Source organism: Apis laboriosa, unplaced genomic scaffold, assembly GCF_014066325.1.
Source record: "Apis laboriosa isolate Shangri-la unplaced genomic scaffold, ASM1406632v1 scaffold40_cov151, whole genome shotgun sequence".
Taxonomy (NCBI): domain Eukaryota; kingdom Metazoa; phylum Arthropoda; class Insecta; order Hymenoptera; family Apidae; genus Apis; species Apis laboriosa.
Genome location: NW_025223180.1, coordinates 1,033,031 through 1,057,998, shown reverse-complemented (window position 1 = coordinate 1,057,998; position 24,968 = coordinate 1,033,031). Strand labels below are relative to the sequence as shown.

Genomic DNA, 24,968 nt, shown 5'->3' with positions numbered 1-24,968 from the left:
AAGTTGGTTTTAGAATAAGAATTTTAGAACGAATGACGATGGTAAACTCTGCTTAATTTGTATTTTGCTTAGCGTTGTTCTCTTATATCTTATCCTTCGTGTAGTAAGTTTCTTTTGTATTAGTTTAACTGTTTTTTTTTAGAAAGAAAGGAATTTAGAATATTATTCTTGTATAAGTTTGAGTCATAATGCAGTTGAAGTGTATCGAAATATTAGGTTAGTTTTCGATGAGAAGATTCTATCGGTGATGGTTTCAGGTCTGAAACGAGAATCTTGAAAACGAGCCTCGAGACTGAAATTCATATAAAAATAAATTGAAAGTGGAAGCAGAGTTAAACGTATCTCGAACGACAGTTTTCAGACATTTGAGTGCGATGGGTAAAGTGAAAAAAATTGGAAAAGGAAGATCAAAAGTTTGGAAATTTTTTGAATTCTAATGGTTGAATGCCAATAAAAATCTTAAACAAACCATTCTTATGGTCGAAAAAAAATTAGAATGATTGTATAGTGTAGTCTCTGTAAAGAGAATAATTCATTATTCCTTTCTGAAATAGAAATCAATTAAGAAACAACCCCAACGCATTAACGACCGCACACATCATAAAATACTTAATATCACTCGTTTCGCCGCTTACAGTTCAATTACTTCACTCTAAAATCTATAAAGTTTCATAAAAATGGAACACGTCGATTGAGAAAAAGTCATGGCTCGTATAAATATTTTGAGATTACAGTTTCGAGAATATATCGTTTTTTCTATTCGACCAACGGCAATTTCACGCGATGCGGATCTAATGCATGCTGCACTTACGTTTAAAATGAGGGGGGAGAAAAGAAGCGTTAACTCGAAAAGATACGTTTCAAAAGAAAGACAGAGAGAGAGAAAAAACTGAATCCTTTCAATCCATCCAGCAGGCTAAACTTTCGACGCCTCTTAATTATCCAATAATTAAACGGCAAGTATCTCTCGAGACTCGAATGTTAATCTCACCTTTCTATTATCTATACGACGAATCGATAACGTCTGAATCAACGTCGAAATTACTCGATTAAAACGCAATCCCGTGCCGCAGCGTTTTCAATTAAAATATTTCCCGATTTACATCATGCACGGGATGTGCACGTGTGTTACGGGATAATCATTCCACTGGATCGTCAAATAATGTTAAGTGTTAGACTTATCGACCAACCTTTCCTATTTCTCTCCACCACCCTCGCGGATGTTGAGCCTTGGCGCTCGAGAAACGATTCTCAGTCGCCCTGGCGCAATGATTCTTTATGCTAGATTTCGTAATCTCCAATTAATCCTTTAACTACGGATACTTTTAACAGCCAATCGATCTAAACTCGTACAGGAATAATATTCTAAATTTCTTTCTTTCTCAAAAGAACAATTAAACTAATACAAAAGAAACTTATTACACAAAGAAGATATAAGAAAATAACGCTAAGCAAAATATAAGTTAAGCAGAAAGAAAATATTCTATTAAAATCAAATCATAATACTCTTAGAGTATGTTCATCACCGCGGTGTTCAAAATATTTAGAAAAGTATTCGTATTCTTCGCGCTCTATGTTTGCATCAAAATTAACATGTTGTTTATATACCACACCTGCAGTTAATAATAAGACCATTTGTGAATACAAAGGTTCCTTAACTCTTTTCAGAAAGCGTATAAAATAATTTTATGTCGTTTGTATACGCAAAATCATCTCGAGTTGCCCGAGCGAAAAAATGGTGGAGCGCAAAGGGTTAAATATAATGTGAATAATTACCGATTTTTATTATTATTCCTCGAAAACTCGAATCCGAATGAATGTTCGTTGCGTTCGTCCCCATACGAGGGATATCTTTCCGAGCGTACGAAAACGAAGCGTGGAGAAGCTTGGAACTGATAGCGCGTATCGGTGAAACACGGGAGGGGTGGGAGAGGTATTGAATGGCACCCAACAGTAGACGACATGCCACCCAATTATAGATATCCCACGGTCCAACTTTGGACGGCTGTGTAACTAGTTACTCGACAGGATACGACGTTGCGGCCAGCACCAAGAATACGAACGGCGAATTGGCTCTTTCGCGATGCGAGAAAGTGAAATTAGCTAGTATTTCGTTTCCAACGCTGTTTCTGTGACCGACTGTTATTTTATTCTGTTTATTTTTCCCGCGCATATGCAATTTTTATATCGAAACAGCCGCCAAGATTCAAGTTGGATTATAGATTAGGAATATAGTAGTATTAAGGAATATTTACCCGGGAATGGGTAGACGGTTTTATTTCATTTTCAAAGTTCTGAGCCTGAGTGAAAATTGAACGCCATTTAGTAGCGTAATCAAATAGAATTCGAGCTTAATTTGAAGCCCGTTTAACCGGAGCGGGTTTAAAACACAGCGTGCTCCACACTGTGTTTTATTAATATAATATTTCCAGGTGTGGTTTGACGTGTCTAATTAGCCAGTCATTAATCGAATTAACGATAACATTTACGCGCCCCGTATTATTAACGGGCAATTTTATCGTTTATAATTCTTAGAACGATGGAATGGATGGAGTGGAGTGGAAATGAAAACGACAAATTAAACGACAAATTGCAAGGAACACGCGGATGGACGCGGATCACGCGGCTCGATTTAATTAAACTTATCACCGCGGACGGTCGAGGAGGGACGAGCGAAGTTGATCGAACGAAACGATCGATATCGAAAAAAATAAAAAGCGTGGTGGTGGTAACCTCTGGCCGATTGATACGACGAAACTCGAAGTTCACCCGAACGAAGCCAAAACTTTTCCAACCCCCTTCCACCCTTCTTCGAATCTCTCTCGCGCCTTGCTGCCGCCGGTTGGTGGTTAGGTTTTCGGATATGGGTAATAGTAATTCGTTCGAGTTTCGAGGCGTGCGGGTTCTTAAATCATCAGATAATTACTTTGGTAATTAATTACAACTCTGTTGGGCCGTGGACCCAGCCAGAGGAGCCAAGGAGAACCAAGGGGAGAGAGAGAGAGAGAGAGAGAGAGAGAGATCCGCTAATAAACGAGCCGTCGACGCGCCCCTCGCTCTTCTCTTCACCGACATTCACCGTCCAACCCACTTTCCATTATTCTTCCTATTATAAATCACTCATCAACTTTTTTCAACTTTTCCCCTTCTCTTGCGGCTTGCGACCAGCTCCTCGCTCGCAAGAAACGAGAAAACCTACGCCCTTGGCGTCGCTCTTGAAAATCTACTCTCGAAAAAGATCGTTCGCCCCCCGTTCGCGGCGACAACGATAACGATTTCGACCGATTCGCCGATTTAAAATATAAAATGGTCGGCCGAATCCGGCGCGGATTCAACTTATCATCGGGCGAAAAAAATACAAAAGAGAAAAAAAGAAAGAAAGAAAAATCGAAATCGATAAATTCGTCCCTTTACGCGTGTCTCTTGGATGGGATGGGCACAAATTTACACAGATTTATAGATCCTTTTATTCGATCGTTATTTCATACTAGTAACCATACGCAGGAGATGTTGTGAAAGAACTTACTCCATGTATCTGGAGCACAGTTTGATGACTGAAATATGATCTGGAAGAGGAGTTCCTCGAATCCTATCAATCGGACGCGTGCGATTATCCTCCCGTTGCCCAAAATACTCGAAAACAAATTTTCTCGAAGAACGGGCCTGTTTTCACAAATTTCACCACGCGAGATCCCCTTCCAACATCCTGTTCCCTCAAAACATTTGCATATTCGTTCGTGGATCCAACTCATCAAGGAAGCGAGAAAAGGGGAGAGAGAAGTCTTTAATCAGTTAATCCGGGATCGATCGATGCCGGGGCGGAGAAATCGCACGTTTCTCCGTAGAGATAACTCCGTGGATGCGACAAGTTTGACGACACTTTGCCGAGTTCTTTGCCGGGTCGTGACTCGGGGATGTTTATAAGATAGAAGGCTCGATCTGGCAACTTGTTGTTGCCAGGGGGACGCGTCTGGAACGACGTCCATGGAAACCGGCATAAGTCGGCGGGACGGAGTCGTCCATTAGTTAATTGTGGTTTCCACGCTGGATCGAGGTGAGGATAGAGAGAAAGCGCGCGCGGGGGAGGGGGACTCGAAGAGGGATGGATTTGAGCGATGCCCGTACACGATATGCCCGTAGCGTTGATCAATGCAAGCGATCGGTCTTGTCCCTTCTTCCCTCGACGACACCCGTCTTCCGGAATACTCCGCTCTTTGTTCCCAATTTCAACCCTTCTCTTATCGGCCAGCTCGACCCCTGCTCTTCTCCCATTCGTTGCGCAAACTTTTCGGATCGTTTCAGTTATCGGGGTTACGGGGAAGAGGGAGTTGGAGAGAAAAGCGTGTCCGAGTGTCTCGCGCGAAAACTCCTCTTCCCCTGTTACCGTTCAACCCCTCGAAAGAGTTAGGGGTTGGTGTATAGGTATCGAAAGAAAAAAACAACCGATTTGTTTTATCATCGAGAAGATCGTCGAATTGATCGATCGAACGAACCTCGTCGATCTTGAAAGGATTTTCACGAGATTTATGAAATATTCCTTTAATTTCAGTCGACGCTTTTTTCGAAAGGGGAGGAGGTAACACGGGTCATTCTTTTGTTATTTTGTTATATCCGGAATCGTATATTCTTCGTATCTTCGCGTCTCAATTTTCCGCCAAGCCGACGACAATAATCTTTGCGCTTGATCCGGGAAAGTGTCGGCTCTCGCACGTATCCTCGATATCGAGAAACAATCACGTACATACGTACATACAGTAACACGGATACGGACGAAATGGGGATGAAAATCCGACGGGTTAGAATCGTTGAAACCGAAACCTCGAAGATCGGGTTCTCACAGCCTTTCCATCGACAGATTTGAATAAAACGCGTCGCAGCGATGATTTTTCCATCGCGATGAATAAATTGGTAATCGAGTTGTCGGGCTATCCGACGGTGAATGGGGAGGGAGGGGGTGTCGAGAAATTCAAAATCCATTCGAAGTGGTTCCAAGTTATTTGAGCTGGTTTCGGGTGTCGAGGAAGTTGCATACAGCCCGACAGGGGTAGCGAAGAGGAGGAAGGGGTCCTCTCTTCAGGGCGATAATGTTGCAAATTTATATTCCAAAGGCGATCGAGCAAAGCTGCTGAATGTGCACTCTTGGCCGCGACTGCTTTGCTCTCCTTCCCACCATGCCACTCCCATCATCCCGCCACCACCACCACCTTAAAACCACTTCCTCGCCTCTTTTTCTCCTCCTCACCTCGGTGTACCCTCCCCCGACTTTTCCATCTTTTGTGGACGTCACACGATTCACAGGTACTCGAGCAATCCTCCGTCGATCATCCCGATTCGCCGTCAATTTTTCATACCGCTCAACCGAGAAACCGAATCCACCGATAACAACCTCATCTCGTTCGAGGAGGAGATTGAATTTGTAACGCGAACGTTTCCTTATTAATCGTGGCGGGTGGAATTTTATTTTACTCGATTCTCGTCGATTAAGCATACGTAAATCGGTAAATCTTGCAAATCTGATGGAAGATAGAAATGGATGAAGATAAGCCGTGGCTCGGTGTTTGAATATTATTTAGTTTTAGAACTCGTGTACTCGTGTTGCGTTTCATTAGAAAAAATTTACGAGATTAAAATTTTCATAATAATTCTCACCGATACGAATACGGTTAATATGTAAGTAAACGTAAGATCATTAAAATGTAAATAGATCGTGCGTCGATGTTTATGAATATAATTAATTTAATCTTAGAACTCGTGTATCGTTACATTTTTATTAAAAAAAATTTACGAGATTAAAATTTTGATAATAATCTTCACCGACACGAGTATGTAAATGTAAGTAATTGCGTTAGATTATTAAATGCAATATTTTTATCGGAGAATTTAAAATAAACGTAGATCCAAATAAATGTTTCAGTTTTCAATCCGCATAAACGGATTTATAAAACTGCCATAGTTTTTAATGTAAATTCCAACGAGGATTTTTGAATATTTTTATCGCATTTTCACGAAAATTATCCATTTTTGCTTCTCCAAATGATGCAAAATATTTGTATACAAAGTATGCGTGTCTGATTCGTGTTATAATGTGTTATAAAACTTATATATATACGTACATACATTTTTTTATATCGTTTTTACAATAAAAAGCAAATTTTCAGCGAAGCACTAAATAAACTATTTTTTTTTTCTATAACGTAAATATTTTTAACGGATTTAAATGAAATATTCAATTCGAATTTGATCGCAAAATCCGCGGTTCACGTAATTTGCCTTACGTTTAATCGCGTGTCCAATTATAACAGCGTATTTCCAATATAAATACTACACATTACTTGCAAAAAAAGAGAGGTGATAATAAAACACAGAAAATATTCATAAAAAAAAAAAGTATCTTCTCTCTAACTATCGTCCCACTTCTTGATCGACTCGAGTTCGAAAAATCGTCGAAATATCGATGGAATACAAAACAGAGACGCTGTAACGTATATATATATAAATCCACGTACTTGGACTTGTTTTAACTCGAATAGCTTGCGTATGTATCACGTTCGACGTTATTTAAAAGCAATTTCTGTCTCATCCTCCTTCCGTTCTATTTGCACGCTATTTAAGCCAAGTCCACGAACGATCCACGTCCACGCGCGCAAAAAGCCTCTCTTTCCAATGGCCCGTCGTGGATGTATCCGCACCACGACGACCACCACGACGACGACGACGACGACGACGACGACGATGTCCCGCTAAGCGGCGCCCGCAAAAGCTGTCGTCGGTGGTTTCCACCGAGTTTTTAGACTACCTAGATCGATAGGAGCGGGTGGACGAGTGTCGAAGAGGACGATCGGGAAAACGGGCGCAGGGTGTAGCAGCGGATAGTTGGGGGTAGAGGTGGGTGTGAATAGGTTGAGAAGTGGTGGACGCCACTTTGTGCTGCATCGACATGAATTTGTATTCCTCGGGAGCTGGTCGGTCACCGCTTCTCTCTCTCTCTCTCTCTTTCTATTTCTCTCTCTCTCTCTCTCGTTTCCGCGTTGCATTCGACGCAGCCTCGAGCTCCTCTCTCTCTCTCTTTTCTTCCTCCCACTTTCCATACACACGTACCGATCGACCGATCCATCCCTCTTTTTCTTTCGGAAAAGGCCATGTAAAAATACATCGTCCCCTCCCCTCCTCTCTCTCTCTCGCTGCTTCTCCGCTTCCATCCCCCTCCCCACTTTGTCTCAAAACCGACACGACACTTTGAATATAAAAAGAACTTGACGCCGTTCGGATCGATTCGACATCGATTCGACATCTCTTCTCTGTATATTTGTATATTTGTACATTCGCATTTCAAGGAATTAAGTTTCGAAATTGAATTGGACACGGGTTTCTCTCTCTTCGGTAATAAAGGGGAATAAGCGTGTGTTTTACACGTGTTGATCGGGAACGGTGGTCGAGCGAGAAAGTGATCGGTTTAAGTAGCGAAATCCTTGTTAAGCCAGGCGGGTTTTTTTCCTCGACTTTTGCATTAATCTCTTTTGGTAATTGTTTTCAGAATTGGACCATTCATTTCCTCCCCCCGTGCACTTCCAACAGATTTTTTCCAAGGAGGAATAACAAGGGTCTCGCGTTAATAGAATAGAAACCGAGAGACACCCTTTCCCCGTGTTACAACTCGTTTTAACGATAATATATCCGTAATAACCTTTTATCCGTTGTTAAATTAACGCGTTATCTTTATATTTGTATCGTCAAAAAAAGGGCTGGGGAATTTAATACACGGCGAAAAGGAGATTACATCGATATACGAGCCAGCTTTAATTAAATAAAAACTCGCTTCTAAAACTTGGAGCCGCGTTTTAAGACTATTCAATATATATTCGATTGAAACGTACGAATTGTTGGAAGAAATTTGTCTATCCTTTGTTATCGAAAGAATTCGAAAAAAAAAAAAAAAGATCGATAAACATCGAGTTGCGCAATTCGATCTGACCGAGGTTCCGTTTAACGATCTACATATATATATTCATATCAAGAGAAAGTGATTGGGAGGGGAAAAAAAGTCGACCGCGACGTGACACTCGGTGAACCCTGCAATCGCGATCCTCTTTTCGATCATCGTAAAAAGAGCATTTCCCTTTCCTGTCTCCTCTATCACTTGCCCCGAACTCCTCCAACTGACAGGCTTCCGCCTACCATCGCTTAAACCCGACCCCAAAGGGTGGTCAACGCAGTGGTCGATACTCGACATCGGTGTTCGGCCACTCGCAAACATTTGCCCTGTAATCGACGAGATTTCGCCGGAGTAATGGATCAAGCTAAAGTTAATACTTTACACACACACACACACACACATATATATACAGGCGTGTTGACGTTGTTAACTTATTAGGCTGGACGGAGTTCTTGGAACTCGGCCAGGACCTATTCCAATGATAAATAAGAATCCACGTTTAATCGGTGGAAAAAGCGTTCGCTTTACAAGTTATCCGGAGGGGGAACACCGCTATTGCTTTAGTGGATGAGGTAGGTTTTCAACCGAGATTAGAATTTGAACGATATATCAAACGTTTAATCCTTTCACCGGTCAAACCTAAAAATCCAATGTGCGGGAATGGGGATTTATACCGTTTTACCTTTCCTCCGTTTTTCTTTTTTTTTTTATTTTCCGCCTCGCAATATCAAGACTCGATGGTGATTTTTCATTTTCGGGTCCCCCCGCTAATGAATTACGGCCTCTTAACGTTTCTTTCAACCTTCGCCGAATTATCGAGAGAGAAAAATTGCTCCTGTAATCTCGATATGGATTCTTTCGATTCATTAAAAAAAAAGAAAAACTTGCGAATCCTTAATTACCTCGTACGCTCCGTGTACAATTAAATCAACGTGATTACGGTTATTTAAAATTTCTTGGCCGAAGAATTTCCGCTATTTCGAAACGGGTTTAACGGATGGACAAAGAACGAGTAAGCTTCCCAAAATCTAACAAATCTCCCTGCTTAACCTCCCATACAATATTTTTACCAGAAACTGTTCAGAATCCCGGGCGAAGAAAAAGCCACGTTCATTTCTCTCCCCCCGAGGAGATTACAACATCCCCCGAATCGCATTAAACTGGCAGCTTCGCGGAGAATACGTATCCCTTTAGCCGCGAAATAAAAGCAAGAAACGCGGAGGCCGGCCTGACGCATATTTGACGCGTGCTACGACTCGAAATTAATGTCCTTGTCATCCGAATATCTTCGTCGAATGCGAACGCTTCAACTTTCTCCATTACGTATCACGCTTTCGCGTGATATAATGGATATAAATACGTACGTACTTGCGTCCTGTACGATCCTTAACCTCCAAAAAAACAATTGCCGCGCACTCGTTTCACGCGTGACACGCTATGTGTAAATACGCGTACGTGTTCGCTGTTGGAAAAAAGTCGAGGCAAGAAGGGAAGGAGCAAGAGGGGTCCTTCGCTAGAAACTTCTATCCCCACTTCACACGCTTTGTTGACCACACGCTACTAATAGAAAAGGTATGATTTCAATCGGATTAACATCTATGCGACACGCTAGAAACAAAAATGCGCGTGAAAATAGCCGTTTTCTTTTGCGTTAACCAATCAGATCCCAGATTGCTTCCGCGCAGAATTGAGCACTAATCCGGTGAAAAAGAAACTAGTTAAAAATTTCGAATAAAGTTACTTTAAGCACTTATTAAATTGCTTAAATAACATTTGTTATAATTGATCCGCTTTTCGTATAATCTCCGTTGGAATTACAATTGTTTGCGATTATTATTATGTTTCGAACAATAAATTATCAAAGTAACTTTATTCGTAACTTCAATTATTAAATTTTCCCCATCACTACTGTTTCCAGAAGTGAACAGTAGACGTCAAATTACAAAAATGCGCCATTAATCCGGATGCCTCGCTCATAAAACTTACACAGGTAATCGTGATCGTTTTGCTAGAAGTTTTCGCACATTTTATCGCGTTTGTCTCTCGCCTGTTTCCCCCTCTCCTTCTCGCGACACTTTACCGTAACAGCGAGCCACGTCGATGGATGGAACGTATCCATAATGCGACGAGCTTAGCACGCGCGTGTTAGGATCGCGCCGGTACAACCGGGCAGATTGAGGCTTAGAGCGACGGCAAACAGCATCAATTTGGCATTGCGCCACCACGCACGCTGATGGATACACGATAGGTGTGTATATACACTTCTCTCACACGTTCACAGATCCTTACGCACGCGTACTCGAAACGTTGTCCCGCTGCAGACTTAATTAAGCTGATTCGAGGTTAGGAGAGATCTTAAGCGTCTAATATTTCCTTAGTTTTATCTTTTCTTTTTTTCCTTTTTCCCCTCTAGTAGCATGCATATATTTAGAGAGAGAGAGAGGAATTTTGATTTCGAAAAATATTGTTATTTCTCTAATTTGCTTCATTCTGGCAAACGATATTATTTACCATCGATTCTCTTATCGAGCCACTTGCACATAGAGTCGGGCAATTATTATCGGGGAGAATGTGGAGCAGCCGCAGCAATGGGAAAGGAATTGGCGGTGATCGATAAACGCATTTCAGGAAATGTGCAAACAAAATTTAGTAGTATCAGTGGCAATTTGTATCCGATGGTATTGTGCATACGTGTTGTACATTGACTGCAACTGGAATTCGAACTAGGCATTAACTAACGTGTGACATTACTGAACTACTTAATTAAATCGTTTCAATGTATGAATGCGGTAGGAACAAATGTCGACGCTTACGCGAATCGGACGTAATCGTTGATCGATCGATCGACCTATTGTCCCCGGGATCCTCTTGATTTACCGATCTCGTTGTAATTCGACGATAAAAAATCGATCAAAGACGATATCGTTGGAGACGGTACTCACGCACGCACGAGGCTAAACGAATTTCGAATTGAGAGGGACGAGATAATAATTATCGCAATTTTGAATTTCGCGATTTAACGCGTATCGAGCGAGAACGTAAGCGACGAAGTAATATATAATTTGCATTTATTGCTCCCTGTCTTCTCAATTATATATGTGTTTAACTAAATTGGCGATCGGTCATTTCTGGCAACGCACTATATCCCGCTTACGGAAATTTATAGCTAAAATTGAATACTCGTAATGGAAATTCGCAGATTACTCGTGCTGCATGCGTATGGATTACGCGTTGAAACTATATACGTAGTTCGAAACTGGCATTAGTCAAACGTAGCTTTAAATGCATTTTGGCCCATTCCATTAAACTGATTCTACACAAACGGTACTAAATAGGGGAAAACCGAATATTGATAATAACGATGATATTTGCTAAATGCGTCAATACTTGACACTTGCCGCTTACGATCGTGATATACGAAGAATATAAACGAATTTATGCCGGAGGAAATAATATTTGTACGTAATATTTAACAAATAACGGAATATTTATTTATTTATTTATTTATTTTTTATTTTTTTTTTTGACTCTTTGCTCTTTGCATTCAATGCGAACGAAGTTGAAACAATAAAAATCGGAAAGCCTCTTTTATGTAACGTAGCGGCGATTAACGTCACGTATATTGTACGCAGGAAATTGCATAGGAAATTACGTCTTTCCTGTGAATACGTCCCGTACGAAGTAATCGAAACGTCTGTACGCTATTTAGTTGATAGTTAAATCATTTCGAAATAATATAAATAAAACAGATATCTGATTAATTTTCAATTTACTCCATCCATGTTTCCCTTCGTTTGCCAATTTCAATTTTCCTTCAATTTGAAAATTAATCAAAGTTTCTTATTTCTTTGCAAATAAAAGTTTCAACGCGCGTTGAAAACGTGTATTATTTTTTTTTTTTTTTTTTTTTCACATAAAGTGTAACGCCTCGTACACACGAGGAGACGCCTACGACTCTCGATCGGAAATTATGGGTAAATATGAAAGCATTCGATTGGAAAACATCGCTTATAAATGTACCATAATGTCTCGATCCGTTCCTCTCCTTGGAGCGTTGAAGAAATCAATGGAAGGTAAATCAGATTCGGTTCTTCTTTAATCAACCGTGAAATCAAATTTTAATAAAAGAGACCGCACCCCGTTTTCTCCTTGCTTCAACGAATGAGTCGAAGGAAACTTGACAAATAACCAACCTTTACACGCACGTTTCAAATTTTTTATTTATCATCGCATGAGTCGCAAAAATCATTCGAAAGCAAACAATATCAAAGAATCAACCTGATTCACATTCTACACTTTTTCTCGGGAAATTAACATGCACATTTTCTATTTATTATCACACGTGTCACGAAATTCATTCGAAAGCAATTATCAAGGAATTTTACCCTGAATTCTATCCACTGTAAATCGCTTTTATGAACGAAATTAACATGTTTCGAATTTTCTATCGTCACACGTGTCGCAAAAATCATTCGAAAGCAAACACAACATTAAAGAATCATGCTGATTCACATTCTATCCACCACACTTTTTCTCACGAAATTAACATGCTTGTTTCAAATTTTCTATCGTCACACGTGTCGCAAAAATCATTCGAAAGCAAATAAGATCAAAGAATCAACTTGATTCTATCCATCACACTTTTTCTCACGAAATTAACATGTTAACATGCTTGTTTCAAATTTTCTATCGTCACAGGTATCGCAAAAATCATTCGAAAGCAAGCAATATCAAAAAAATATCATTCTGATTCGTATCTACTTTTACGAAATTAACACGCACACGTTTCAAAATTTTTATCCATCATCACAATGTGTCGGGAAAAACGTCTCATCCCGATTCACGGCCACTTTTGGCAAACCACTTTTGGCAAACATATCGGCATCCGATTAGATGGCGTGATAGACGATGGTCGGCAATGAACATGATCAGCGAAGGGAGGGCCGCCTCCAGAATATGGAGAAAATCCGAGGATGAACGTAGCAACGGGCAATTCCGGCCCGTTATCTACGCTCGTCTAGGGACAATGCATCATGCATCGCGTTGCTGCCGTCGTAGAATCCATAGCTCTGCTCCATGGTATACCATCGGCCGTAGCGCCCGGTTTGAGCTATGCATTGGCCAATATGTCGTTCATCCCCTAAATCACGACGATTTACAGTTGAGCCTGGCCGGCCATCGCTATCGATGCCGGCTCTCGTCTATAACCTAACCCTCTTTCGTATGTCACACCATTGACGAAATAAAAACTGCCGCATGGAGAGGAAGGGCGATACGAGTGGGCCGCCGCCCCCTCCCCCTCCTACGCTCGCTCGCTCGCTCGCTCGCGTTTTCCGCTCTTCCTCGCGCTTTGTTCGGAAGCGATCGACCAACAGTTTACCCGTATTTCGTTCGGACAATAACGTGTCAAAGATAACGTTGGCGGACAAAGGGGAGAAATAGGGCCAAGCTGTTAGGAACGGAAGAAAAGAACGATACCCGGGATCGTAACTGTTTGTCGCGTTCCTCGTGAGCGTAACACGCGTTTCATCGTTGGTTAAACTGTCTCTTTTGTTCTGCCGTGAAAAAAATCTTTTTTTCTTTTTCTTTTTTAAATTTCCATGTATTTCGAGATGACAATAATTCTGAATGAATATTATATTTATATATATATATATATATATGTGTGTGTGTGTTATACACTCGCGTATAATGAACTCGTGTATTATCGATTAATTCGCGCGTCAGAATTTTGAATAGCGCGAAGAAACGCATATTGATTGGTGCATTACCGCCGCGATAAACGTTATCGCGTCTTTTAATAGCCATAGCGTCAGATTCGAAGTAATAAATGTCTAAAAGCTTTTCCATCCGATTGATTTTTCCACCGTCGTTTCCGCGAACCAGTTTCGACGCTTCGCGTCTTCCACGATCTATTTAACGGGAATAATTTTGATTTAAATTACTTTATTATTTCTACGATCAAATATACATATGTATATATATATATATTTCCGAAATTTCGAACCAAAAATTTGTCCAACTAGTAGTGATTTGTATCCTTTCGCCGGAGGATAGACGAGCAAACGATAAATCACGAAATATTTTAGTATTTGTCAATGATTTACACCGATCGTAAAATCGTCGATCCGCGAATGAGAATTATTCCCGCGGCGTTACGGAAAAATATTATAAAATCGTTTTTCGCCCTTCTTTTTTTTTTTTTTTCCTTTCTTCTCCCTTCCCCTCCCTTTCGTTCGAAAATTATATTTACACCGTACATTTACATACGTACACCGTTTCGCGCGTTGGATCGAGCGATATTCGATACTTTAATCGTTGATCCCCCTCGCAATAGAATCCCGAAAATTCTCGGAACCGATTCGACGAGAGCGGCGGACTCGGATCGGCGGAGGGACAATTTTTCGCCGTGGGACAATGATTGTTCCACGCGCGACGTGGAAACGTTCTTGCCGGCGGAACGATCAATTTATCACAAAGTGGTTCTATTATGCGCCCCTCCCCCGCAATGCACTTGGCATTGTTATTGGGCGGGCCAGAAACGCAGCGAGGGCGAGACAAGGGGGTAGCCGGTTCGCCATCGAGGCGAGGTGAAAAGGCGGCCTTCCATTCCAAACAAGCGGGTTAATTGAAGTGGCGCGTCAATCGTTAATTCGAAACGTCATTAATTAAGAACTTGATTATCGTACGTTGCACGGTTTTAACGGAATCGTTGACTCTTTCACCGGCATCGAAAATGAGATTGCATCCGTTAATTCTGTTTGCCCTCCCCCCTTTGCCATCAAAGGGGAGAGGAGTCTTTAAAAGGCTGTTTGGAAAAATATTTTTTTCACGAATTCGACTCGATTCGATTTCGACTCGAATCGACGATTTTGAAGCGAGGAAGAAACGGAAGGAGTCGAATTCCTCTCTCCACGGATTGACGGATTCATTTCTCCTTTTCCCTCGTCGTGGATCAGACGCGGTCTACTTGCGTGTAAAAATTCATTGGACAGAAACAATCGATTGAACTAACTCCTCCCGGAGGGAGGAGGGATCTGGCTCCCTTCTGCGGGATACCTCCGCTAACTGTTTATTATCCGGCCGCGAGAAATGGATGAAGAATCGCGACGAGGAAACGAAGGGGCGAGATCACACAGCGGTGAATACAAATGCGGGAATTGAGCGTCGATTGGCCTCAACTTTGCGCGATTGGTTGTCGGCTTTTAGATTTTATATCGGCCTCCTATCGATGTGGATTTCGCGATTGGTCATCGTATTTTACGTTTTCATGTTTTTTTTTTTTTTTGTGCTCTAAAAACACACGTGTCGCTATTCTTTACGAGGATATTTATATACTGTCTTAAATTTAAAATCGTTACGTTAATTTTCTGCGTAATATTCTTTCCTTTCGATGAATCATTTTTGAAATTAATTTTCAAACGTGCAAAAAATAATTGTTTCAATGTAATAACTCTTAGTTAGTTGGATAGTTAAAATTTTAAATTCTTTTTTTTAAACGTTTACAGATTAAATAAATTATATAGAGAATTAATCTGATAATCCGATCGATCACATTTCGATAGTCGAAATATTCTGTAAATTTATTAAGAAGCGTTTAAATTTCGATAAGAGTCGAATGTACGAAAAGAAGAAACTTTCTTTTTTTTATTGCCATATTTGAAAAATTTGCAAAACTATATTAAAATTAATTTTAATTGCGGCCGCTCGTGACAAGCTCGCCACTGGATTTTTCAATCTAGCCACTGATATTTATGAATTAATTTTAAGCTATCTTATATCATAATATATATAACAATATTATTAATAATATTTCTACGTTTTAATTGGCAATCTTTTTATTCCTTTCAATCTTCGAGCGGTCGATACGCAGCAGTATGTTCTCTTACAGTTCTTTTTTCACTTTATAATTTTCATCGTTCCTATCGTTATTTTATTAAAATATCACTGTTTAGACTCATATATAACCAATATCTATCGGATAATTTGTAGGATATAATTGTCGAGGACATCTCATAGCGAATAGCCACATCTTGTTTGCTTAATAAACACTTTTTCCTTAATATCTATTTCTTCAAAATACTATTTTGCAATTCTTCAAGGTCCAATTTATTGCACGTTTGTCAAATTCTAAAGCTCTTTCTAAGTTAATTACCTGTTACTTCAAATATTTGTATACTTGTATATTTATATACTTTTTATGTATCGATTATTATATATTTTCTTTTCTATTCCACACTAATTAAATTCTTAATTTTTTTTTTATATATTTAATCACGTTTTCATATTACATAAGCAAATCTCCATAACGAACTGGAAAAAAATAATTTCGTCCAATTCTCTTCTTATTATTCGAACCACTGTGGCGTCGCGACGTTCAGATTATACGTGTTTCGGTATGTACGCGTTCGTAATTTAATAAAAACACGTACGGAAATCCATTTAGAAAATTGTGCGTGTTGGGGAACGGGAGGATATAATATGCAGAAACGAGCGTGGGTGACAAACGCTTCCTTATCACGAGGCACGCAACGATAAACTCGACTACATCAAACGAGCACGCACACGACACACGATAGATACGAGCGTGTATTATCGGGAACGGGAACGGGTAAAATTATAAAAGCAAAAACTCGCATGCGAACAAGTTATCTAAATATTCAAACTCGCGATGTTATATTTTACGCTTTAAAAAAAAAAAAAAAAGAAAATATCGTTCGCGTGCCGGCGAACAAAAAATTCTATCAAATACGTCCAAGGTGTGACTCGTTTCGTTAACGAACGATATAAATAAACGAATAACATCGTCTCTTCTCGTCTTTTTCTAAATCATTCGTACCAACATGACGCGAGATTTTGAAGAAAGTAATCCGTCCAAATAGTATCGAATTTCCACGTTCTTTTCCAAAGAAGAAAAGGAAAAAGAAAAATAACTTTCAATTCTCGTGATCATTGGCCAGATATTAACTTTTACATTTTTTTTCCAAAGAAGAGAAAAAAAAAGAAAAATAATTTTCAATTCTCGTGATATTAATCTCGAAGGAAGAGGAGGAGAAAGAATTTCGAAGAAAGTAATCTGTTTAAATAGTATCGAATTTCCACATTTTTTTTTCCAAAGAAGAAAAGGAAAAGAAAAATAATTCAATTCTTGTGATCATTGGCCAGATATTAACCTCCACGTTTTTTTTCCAAAGAAGAGAAAAAAAAAGAAAAATAACTTTCAATTCTTGTGATATTAATCGTGGAGAAAGAAGAGGGGAGAAGATTTCGAAGAAAGTAATCCGTCTAAATATCGAATTTCCACATTCTTTTCCAAAGAAGAGAAGGAAAAAGAAAAATAACTTTCAATTCTCGTGATCATTCGCCAGATATTAACCTCCACGTTTTTTTTCCAAAGAAAAGAAAAAAAAGAAAAATAAGTTTCAATTCTCGTGATCGTTGGCCAAATATTAAGCGCGAAGGAAGAGGAGAGAAGGGGATTTTGAAGAAAGTAATCTAATAGTACCTTAATAAATAGTATTAAATAATATCTTATTGAATTTCCATGTTTTTTCCAAAGCAGAGAAGGAAAAAGAAAAATAACTTTCAATTCTCGTGATTGTTGGCCAGGTATTAAGCGCAAAGGAAAAGGAGGGGAAAGGAGGGGATTTCGAAGAAAATAATCCATCTAATAGTACCTTAATAAATAGTAGTAAATAGTATCTTATCGAATTTCCACGTTTTTTTCCAAAGAAGAGAAGGAAAAAGAAAAATAACTTTCAATTCTCGTGATCGTTGGCCGGATATTAACCGCGAAAGAAGGAGGGGAGGGGATTTCGAAGAAAGTAATCCGTCCAAATAGTACCTTATCGAATTTCCATATTTTTTTTCCAAAGAAGAGAAGGAAAAAGAAAAATAACTTTCAATTTTCGTGATCGTTGGCCAGGTATTAGGCGACCGCGAAGGAAGAGGAGGGGAGGAAACGTGACGCGATTGTAAAAATCGTATGCGACTGCAGGAAAAGAAATAGAAAAAAAGGAAAAAAAAAAAAAAAAAAAAAGAGAAAACAGGTCAGGGAATAGAGAATGGCCTCTCGTGTCAGCTGCGTGGTGACCCATATCTCCTTACCTCGGACTGGTAGCCAAGTCCAGGCTTATGGGCACCACGTGTGTGCATCGATGCGCCGCGCGAGGTCTGCAACCGACCGACCAAACCGAGATTCGATTCCGTTCACCCCGCTACCTTCTCCAAGGATTAATAGAGAGATCTGTCCGCGCAACGTGGCCGCCATCCTCCAACCCGGCGTTACGCGCGTTTCAACCTCGATCGCAGGAGAAGGGGAGGAAGGCGAAAGAGAGGAGGATGGCCGATGTCTCGCCGATCTCCCTAAATCAACGTTCGCAAAATTAAGGAAATCCTTGATGTACGGATCCATCCATTTTCTCGATTCACCATCTATGGGATCGCGCACCACTTTTCTACCGCGTATGCGGCGAAAACCATTGTCCTCGTTCCAATGGATCCGATTTCTATCCTTCCTTTCTATCCTTCCTCCCCTCCGACCATGGTCCAACGACCATTCCATTCCTCGGTTTTTCTTGCCCGCGAAACGTATATATAGAAACGTAAGTCTCGTAAGTCGGACTCCTCCTATTATACGAATGGATACGTACGTACTTGGATATACTTTGGTATTGCTACCAGGAATAAGAAAGTCCAGAGGTTGGAAATTGCCAGTTTATCTTGGGAAGACGTAACGACGGGACGCGAGATTTGTATGTATACCGTTCGATCGTATAGGGAGAAGATTTCCAAAGGGCAACGATTTCGAGACCTCGAGAAATTCGTAGAAACTTGAGAAACTCGCGAAACTTCTTTCTTTTTTTTTTTTTTTTTTTCTTTTTCTTTTCCAAAATAGGATGGTATAATATAATCGAAACTTGAAAACTTGATAAGTTTCTCGTGATAAGTTTTAAGACGCAGGGATGAAGAGGAACAGGGAATACGCTCGATTGTGTCTTAAAAGCGGAATTCGTATTCTTTTCTTTAAAATTATTTTTCGAAGATGTTATATCGAGGACTGTTTGAAAATGATATTACGAAAGACTTTAGGCGGGCTTTAACGTTTTTCAGGGTTAATGCTCGCGATAAATTTTATACGAGCGGACAGCTAATAGAAAATTCAATAACGTTCCTATGCGGTTCTATATTCCGCTGTATATATATATATGTATATAGCTCGGGTACTCTTTATAATAAATATGACAATAAATAGTACGGAAGGATCGTTGAAAATCGCACGTTCCTATATTTTATCTCCGCTTCTCCGCTTCTCCCTCCATTTATTTCCGTGTCGACATGACTGAACCGTATCAGAAAGTGATATAGACACGAAAACGGCGGAGACTGGTAGAATAGAAGCTGTTACGTTTCCAGTAATAATTTAGTGGATATCTTGTCTAGAAAGACCCCACCCCGTCTGAGGATCGAGTGAAGAATGTTCAACCAAGGTCGTTTGTATATCAAAATGATTTATGCGCGTTCGCGGAGACGAAACGTTTCGTGTCCATCGATATAAGATGGGAAACGGAACAACTCTTGCCAATTTGCGAACGATACGAACTTTTATCTCCCTGTATAACCACTCTCGAACCGTGTCATGCTTTATATATCTCCAACGATCGAATTATCATCGCACAATTGTCTATTAATTTAATATGTATACCGTTCGATCGTATAGGGAGAAGATTTCCAACGATTTCGAGACCTCGAAATTCGTAGAAACTCGCGAAACTTTTTTCTTTTTTTTCTTTTCCAAAATAGGATGATGGATAATCAAAACTTGAAAACTTGATATTGTTTCTCGTGATAAGTTTTAAGACGCAGGTAATTGATAATTTAATATCGTACTCTTCGTCCCCTTCTGTTCATATATGCATAGTAACACAGTTCGCTTTAAAAAAACGCTAATTTCGAATAACCAAGGGTGCCGAAATGTTTCGAATTCGGAGAAACAATATTTCGAGGGAATACGGAGACGAAGGGCGTCGCGTATATCAAGGTCGAACCTCTCGGAAACGAAGCCGTGGGCAAAATAAAGTTTTGTCAATTTCCTGTTGATTTCCTAATAGTCCGTAGATCCCCGGCCACGATAGGATGGTGTCGGAGGACGAGGAGGGAGCAAGATGACGAGATCCGGACTAATTCACGAGAATGGGCCAGTGTGCGAGTGTGTATGTGTGTATACATGTGTGTGTCCGCGCGCGCGCCACCACCGGAACCTCCGGCCACCACCGAGGATAGACCATCAAACCGATTGTAATCAGACCACCCTCCGTTTCCAACGGCCCCCTCTCCCCTTCGTATTTTCCTCTGGCGAATACCTCTCTCGTCGCGGTAACTGACGCCCAGCTTGGCCACCTCCTACGGCTCTAACACGATTTTCGACTACTCATCTTGACCCAGCCTTCGCCAAATAAAACCGCGGGGGAGAGGAGGGGAGAGAAGGGAGGGAGGAAGAGGAGGAGGAGGAGGAGGAGGAGGAGGGGGTTTGATGAAACGAGTGAAAAGTAGGGAACGGAGGGAACAAAAACGGAGCAATTTTATCCATTCCATTCCATCCTCGTGTTTCCATCCTCCGATCGAATCGAGAACGTTCGTCTTTTTCTTTTCTTTTCTCTCCTCCCTTTCTTTTCTTTTCGTTTCTTTTTTTTTTTTTTTTTTTATATATATTCGAAGCGAAGCAAATATACAACGAGACAACAGGTGGCGCAAGTTTTGTAAATAAGTAAGGGCGAGTTAACAGAGGGATATGTCCTTGTCGCGTATGGAAGATCGATAGCCAATTTAATTGCGAAGGTAGGATTCGCTCCCCTGCGAAAGGATCGAATCGAATGGAATCGAATGGAATCGAATCTAAGCTAAAGCTAACCAACCGGATGATCGAGTCGTGCTTTCGCGATCGAATTGAAATTCGTAAGTCGAAGTTGCGGGCGGGGGAGGAAGATGTGGGGAGGGGAGGAGCAGGTCCGGGCTGGGAAAAAATGCAAATGGGGTCAACAAACCGGGCGCGTCAATAGTAGAAACGGGGAATGTACCTTAAAACTGTGGAGCAAAGTGGAGCAATTAGGGATAGAGTAAACGAACCAGATTTCGCGGCGGGGAAAATGCATATTCAGCGAACCCTCGGCGGGAACAACCGGCGCCGCCTCTCCACCGCTAAAATCGACGATTTTAAACCGCGTCTTTCCTGCTTTGGTCGCGCAAATATTATTTATCGCCCTTACGAAATTTCCATAACTTGGCATTAAAGATTTCTCCTATAACTCGTCGTCGGGGAAAGAGAGAGAGAGAGAGAGAGAGAGTTTTCGATCTCGGCCTGAGTCAGCGGCCGCCCGCCGCTAGACTTTTTCACGGCGCGCGTTTTCGCGCCAACAACAACAACAATCTAATTTTCCATCATTCGATATTTCCACAATGTGCGAATGCATCTCGCCTATTATTCGCTTGTTATCGCTTACGGGGAATAACCCGTTTAATGATTATTGTTATCTAATTTAATATGGAGCGTTCGTCGATTAATTTTATTCGCAACTCGCACGATCCCACGATCGATACACACACACACGCACACACGTCGCAACGTATCGAAATCCATCGAACAACTCATTCGATTAATCAATTTTCTTTTTGCCGAATGCGAGTGTCGTGTTTAGATTTTTACGTTGCTTTGTTCCTTGCTCTTATTAATTTCGTGAGAATAAACGGAAAAAGAAAAATAATTGACGAGAGTTCGAAAGGGTTCAAAAGAAAAAAAAAAAAAGAAAAAAGAAAAAAACGCGGAAAATAATTTTTCGCGGGTCGGAATGCCCTTCTTAAATATTACTCTTGCTACGTTTTCTGGTTTGCTTGACAAACAGTGTGCGCGCGGCTCCGCGCAAGATAAACAATTCCCCTCTCCTCCCCTCCCCCTCGAGCATCGATGGAAAGATATTTTCGGTTATTTTTACACGACGCAATCTAGACGTTGACTTTCCAAACGTGATTTTCAATTGAATTTTCTTCTTGGCGAAACAGGGGGAGGAAAGAACCCGCCATTCCTCTCCTCCTTCCTCCCTCCCCTCCCCCCTTAGGTTTGCATAACAAAGCAAGAACACGCTCGGTCCGCATTTGTTAGAATACACGGGATTTTATCTAACCGTGTCTAAACTGGACCAACCGCCGTTAAATTACTCTTGCAATTTTAATAGAAACAATGAAAGCATGTTTACCTTCGCGTCCAATTTTGCGCTCGCCCGCTGTTCCACAACACAAAGACCGTGGAGCCGAATATTTAAAGACTAAACAATACTTCTCTGATTTCCTAATTTTCAGGTTATACCAGGGAACGCGTCCGAATATTTCGAGCGTGAATTAATTCGGGGTATCGCTGTAGCCTTTTATCAGCCTACAAATTTATGCAATTTTATACGTTTTATCGGGAACACGGGACGAAGATAAAAGATATGTTGTATACGGAAACGGGTGTTGATGATGAAATCAGTGATAGATGTTTGCAAAAAAAAAAAACTTTACACGCCAATGTTGAGGATTGAAATTGAAGCAAAGAATAGATTTTTTATTTTTTATTTTTTTTTTCTTCTTTTCTTTTTTTTTTTTTTCTCTACGAAACGAATCGATTGTTTCTACTTCCCATCATCCATTTCTCCGTTATTCTGTTTTATCTAACGATTTATATCTTTTCCAGAACACTACCACATATTCGTAGGAGATCTGAGCCCGGAGATCGAAACGCAGACCTTGAGGGAAGCCTTCGCTCCTTTCGGCGAAATCTCGTAAGTCCTCTTAATCTCGCTCATTAAAGCCGACTTACCTTCCTCCTCGTCGCGTACGAGTGATAATATAACGATATTACGATATAACACTCATCTTTCGCGCGTGCAATGTTAATCAATAACGTGCTGCAAAAAAAAAAAAGAGAAAAACGCAATTCAATTTCATTTCGATCGAATTTAACAATTATCATCAATTACCAATGCGTCTTATTGAAAATTGTTGTAGACGTTTCAACTAGACGTCTATTATTCAATTAATGACCGATTCATCGATTCATTATCGGTTAAAAAAGAGAAAAATGCTACTAATTGTTAAAGATCTTAGCAAGACTTATTTCTAAAGACGCATTTTAGAGTCGTTTGAAAGAAAGTAACGGAGGATCATTTTCATTCGCCCAATCGATTTTTATTAAATATTAAGTAGAAAGTAGTAATATATATAAAATATAATTTTATCCACAGGTTTGTTTTTTTTTTAAATTAAACATTTTGTCTCTTGGATCTTACGAATTGTCGCGACAAAAAAGAGCAAAAATATATATATATATATTTCCATTAAATTTCAAAATAACGATAAAATTCCATAGTTCAATGTCATCGGTATTTAACGAGAGCAAAATGGCCCAAATCGCATTTGCGGTTCGTAGATGGGGATCGTAGATGGCAAAAATTTTCGGTTTTTAACGTTCGATCGCTCTGAAAAAAAAAAAGAGATAAAANATTTTTTTCTTCACTCGAGTCCACGTGGCTGTTTAAATATTCATCGCGCTTCCAATCGTAAAATCACATTTGCCGAAATGCGTGTTTTGTTATTACGCCCGCATGAAATATTATATTCAACGGCGGGGATGCCGTTGCCGTTGCCGTAAATGATATTAACCGTTTCGCTGATATTTTAACATCGAAATGACAGCCGCGTATCGATCGAGTGTAAAAAAAAAAAAAAAAAAAGTGTTCATCGAATCGCGAGAACCATTCGTTCCCGCGTTTGTCGAATCTGGCCTAGCATACACGTATATAAATTAACGCATTTGCGTATCTTTGTTTATACGCGTTTCAATGGGAAACGGTGTATAATTATAAATTAAGCGGCGTCGGTTTTTCGGATAAAAAGGAATACGCGTCCGATTCGGGCGCCTCGGCAAAAGGATCGGGGAGGGGAGGATCAGTCGATATTATTATTCGATTAAAATTCGGTAAAATGGTCACAGTGGTCACGATGAATCCATTGACACGTTGAAAATAACGCGAAAACCCTTGACGATACACTTTCGAAACATTGAATTACATTTTAACCGTTCATAAAAACGAATTGAACATTTCCAGCACTATTCTCGAAAGGGGAGCTCGAAAATGTTCGAAATAATCGTATATATACGTATACGAATCCGATAGAACGGACGAAAACCGACAAAAAAAAAAAAGGTGAAGTAACAAAAAACAGCGGAAAGCTTTAAGAGAATTAAAAAAACTAGAAAAAAAAAAAAAAAAAAAACTAATCTCGAATAATGCACCCGTACCTCCAGGGGGCGGGTACGCGTGTTCGATCGTGGAATGGTATTTTTCATACAAATAGGCACTACACCGTCGAAAAGGAGAGAGAAAAAGAGAGAGAGAGAGAGAGAGAGAGAATAGTTGCAAAAAAAAAATGGAAAAAAAAAGAAAGGAAGAGAAGAAGAGAGAGAGAGAGAGAGAGAAAATAAAATAGTAGCGCTCGTTTAAACTCTGACATTTGGTGGTCCCCCGCTCTTAATCTCCGAAATCCTCGCGTATCCCCGGCAAGCGTTCGTTTGACAGGAAAATCCGTGAGGGGCAAGTTCCGTGAGATCGTGGACTTCGATCTGAAATCCGAACTTGGAGGTGACATTTCCGCTGTTCCGCCGGCGAAACAGCTGGGAGCAGAGGTGATGGTTAGGTAGGTAGGTAGGTAGGTAGGTAGGTAGGTAGTGCTCGTGTCGGTTGGCGCACAAGGAGACGGGAGAAAAATGGGGCCCTCCGGAAAAATCGATTCAAACTCTCTCCACGAGTACCTAAGCCGCGCTTTAAAAAGCTAGTGAAAAATTGCCAGCGGTTTCCCTCTTTTATTTTGTTTTCCCGCGCCGCCCCCATGCCCCCTCTAGCGCCGAGCCGTGCTTCCAACCCCTCTCCCCCTTGTCCACCGCCTGCCTGCCTGCCTTGCCCTCCTTCCATCCACTCCTGCCGCTTCTTCCTCGCCGCAGACC

The 24,968-nt window shown here is 40.5% G+C and overlaps 1 protein-coding gene across 10 annotated transcripts in view; it reads left to right on the top strand.

Annotated features, from left to right (window-relative positions):
* Nucleotides 1–24,968, top strand: part of LOC122715719 (nucleolysin TIAR) — a 472,996-nt gene that overhangs the window by 349,353 nt on the left and 98,675 nt on the right. For all 10 annotated transcript variants that reach the window (XM_043938113.1, XM_043938116.1, XM_043938112.1 and 7 more), the window contains one exon: nucleotides 22,659–22,746. In XM_043938113.1, coding sequence (XP_043794048.1) covers nucleotides 22,659–22,746 — 88 coding nt within the window. The remainder of the gene's footprint in view (nucleotides 1–22,658; nucleotides 22,747–24,968) is intronic.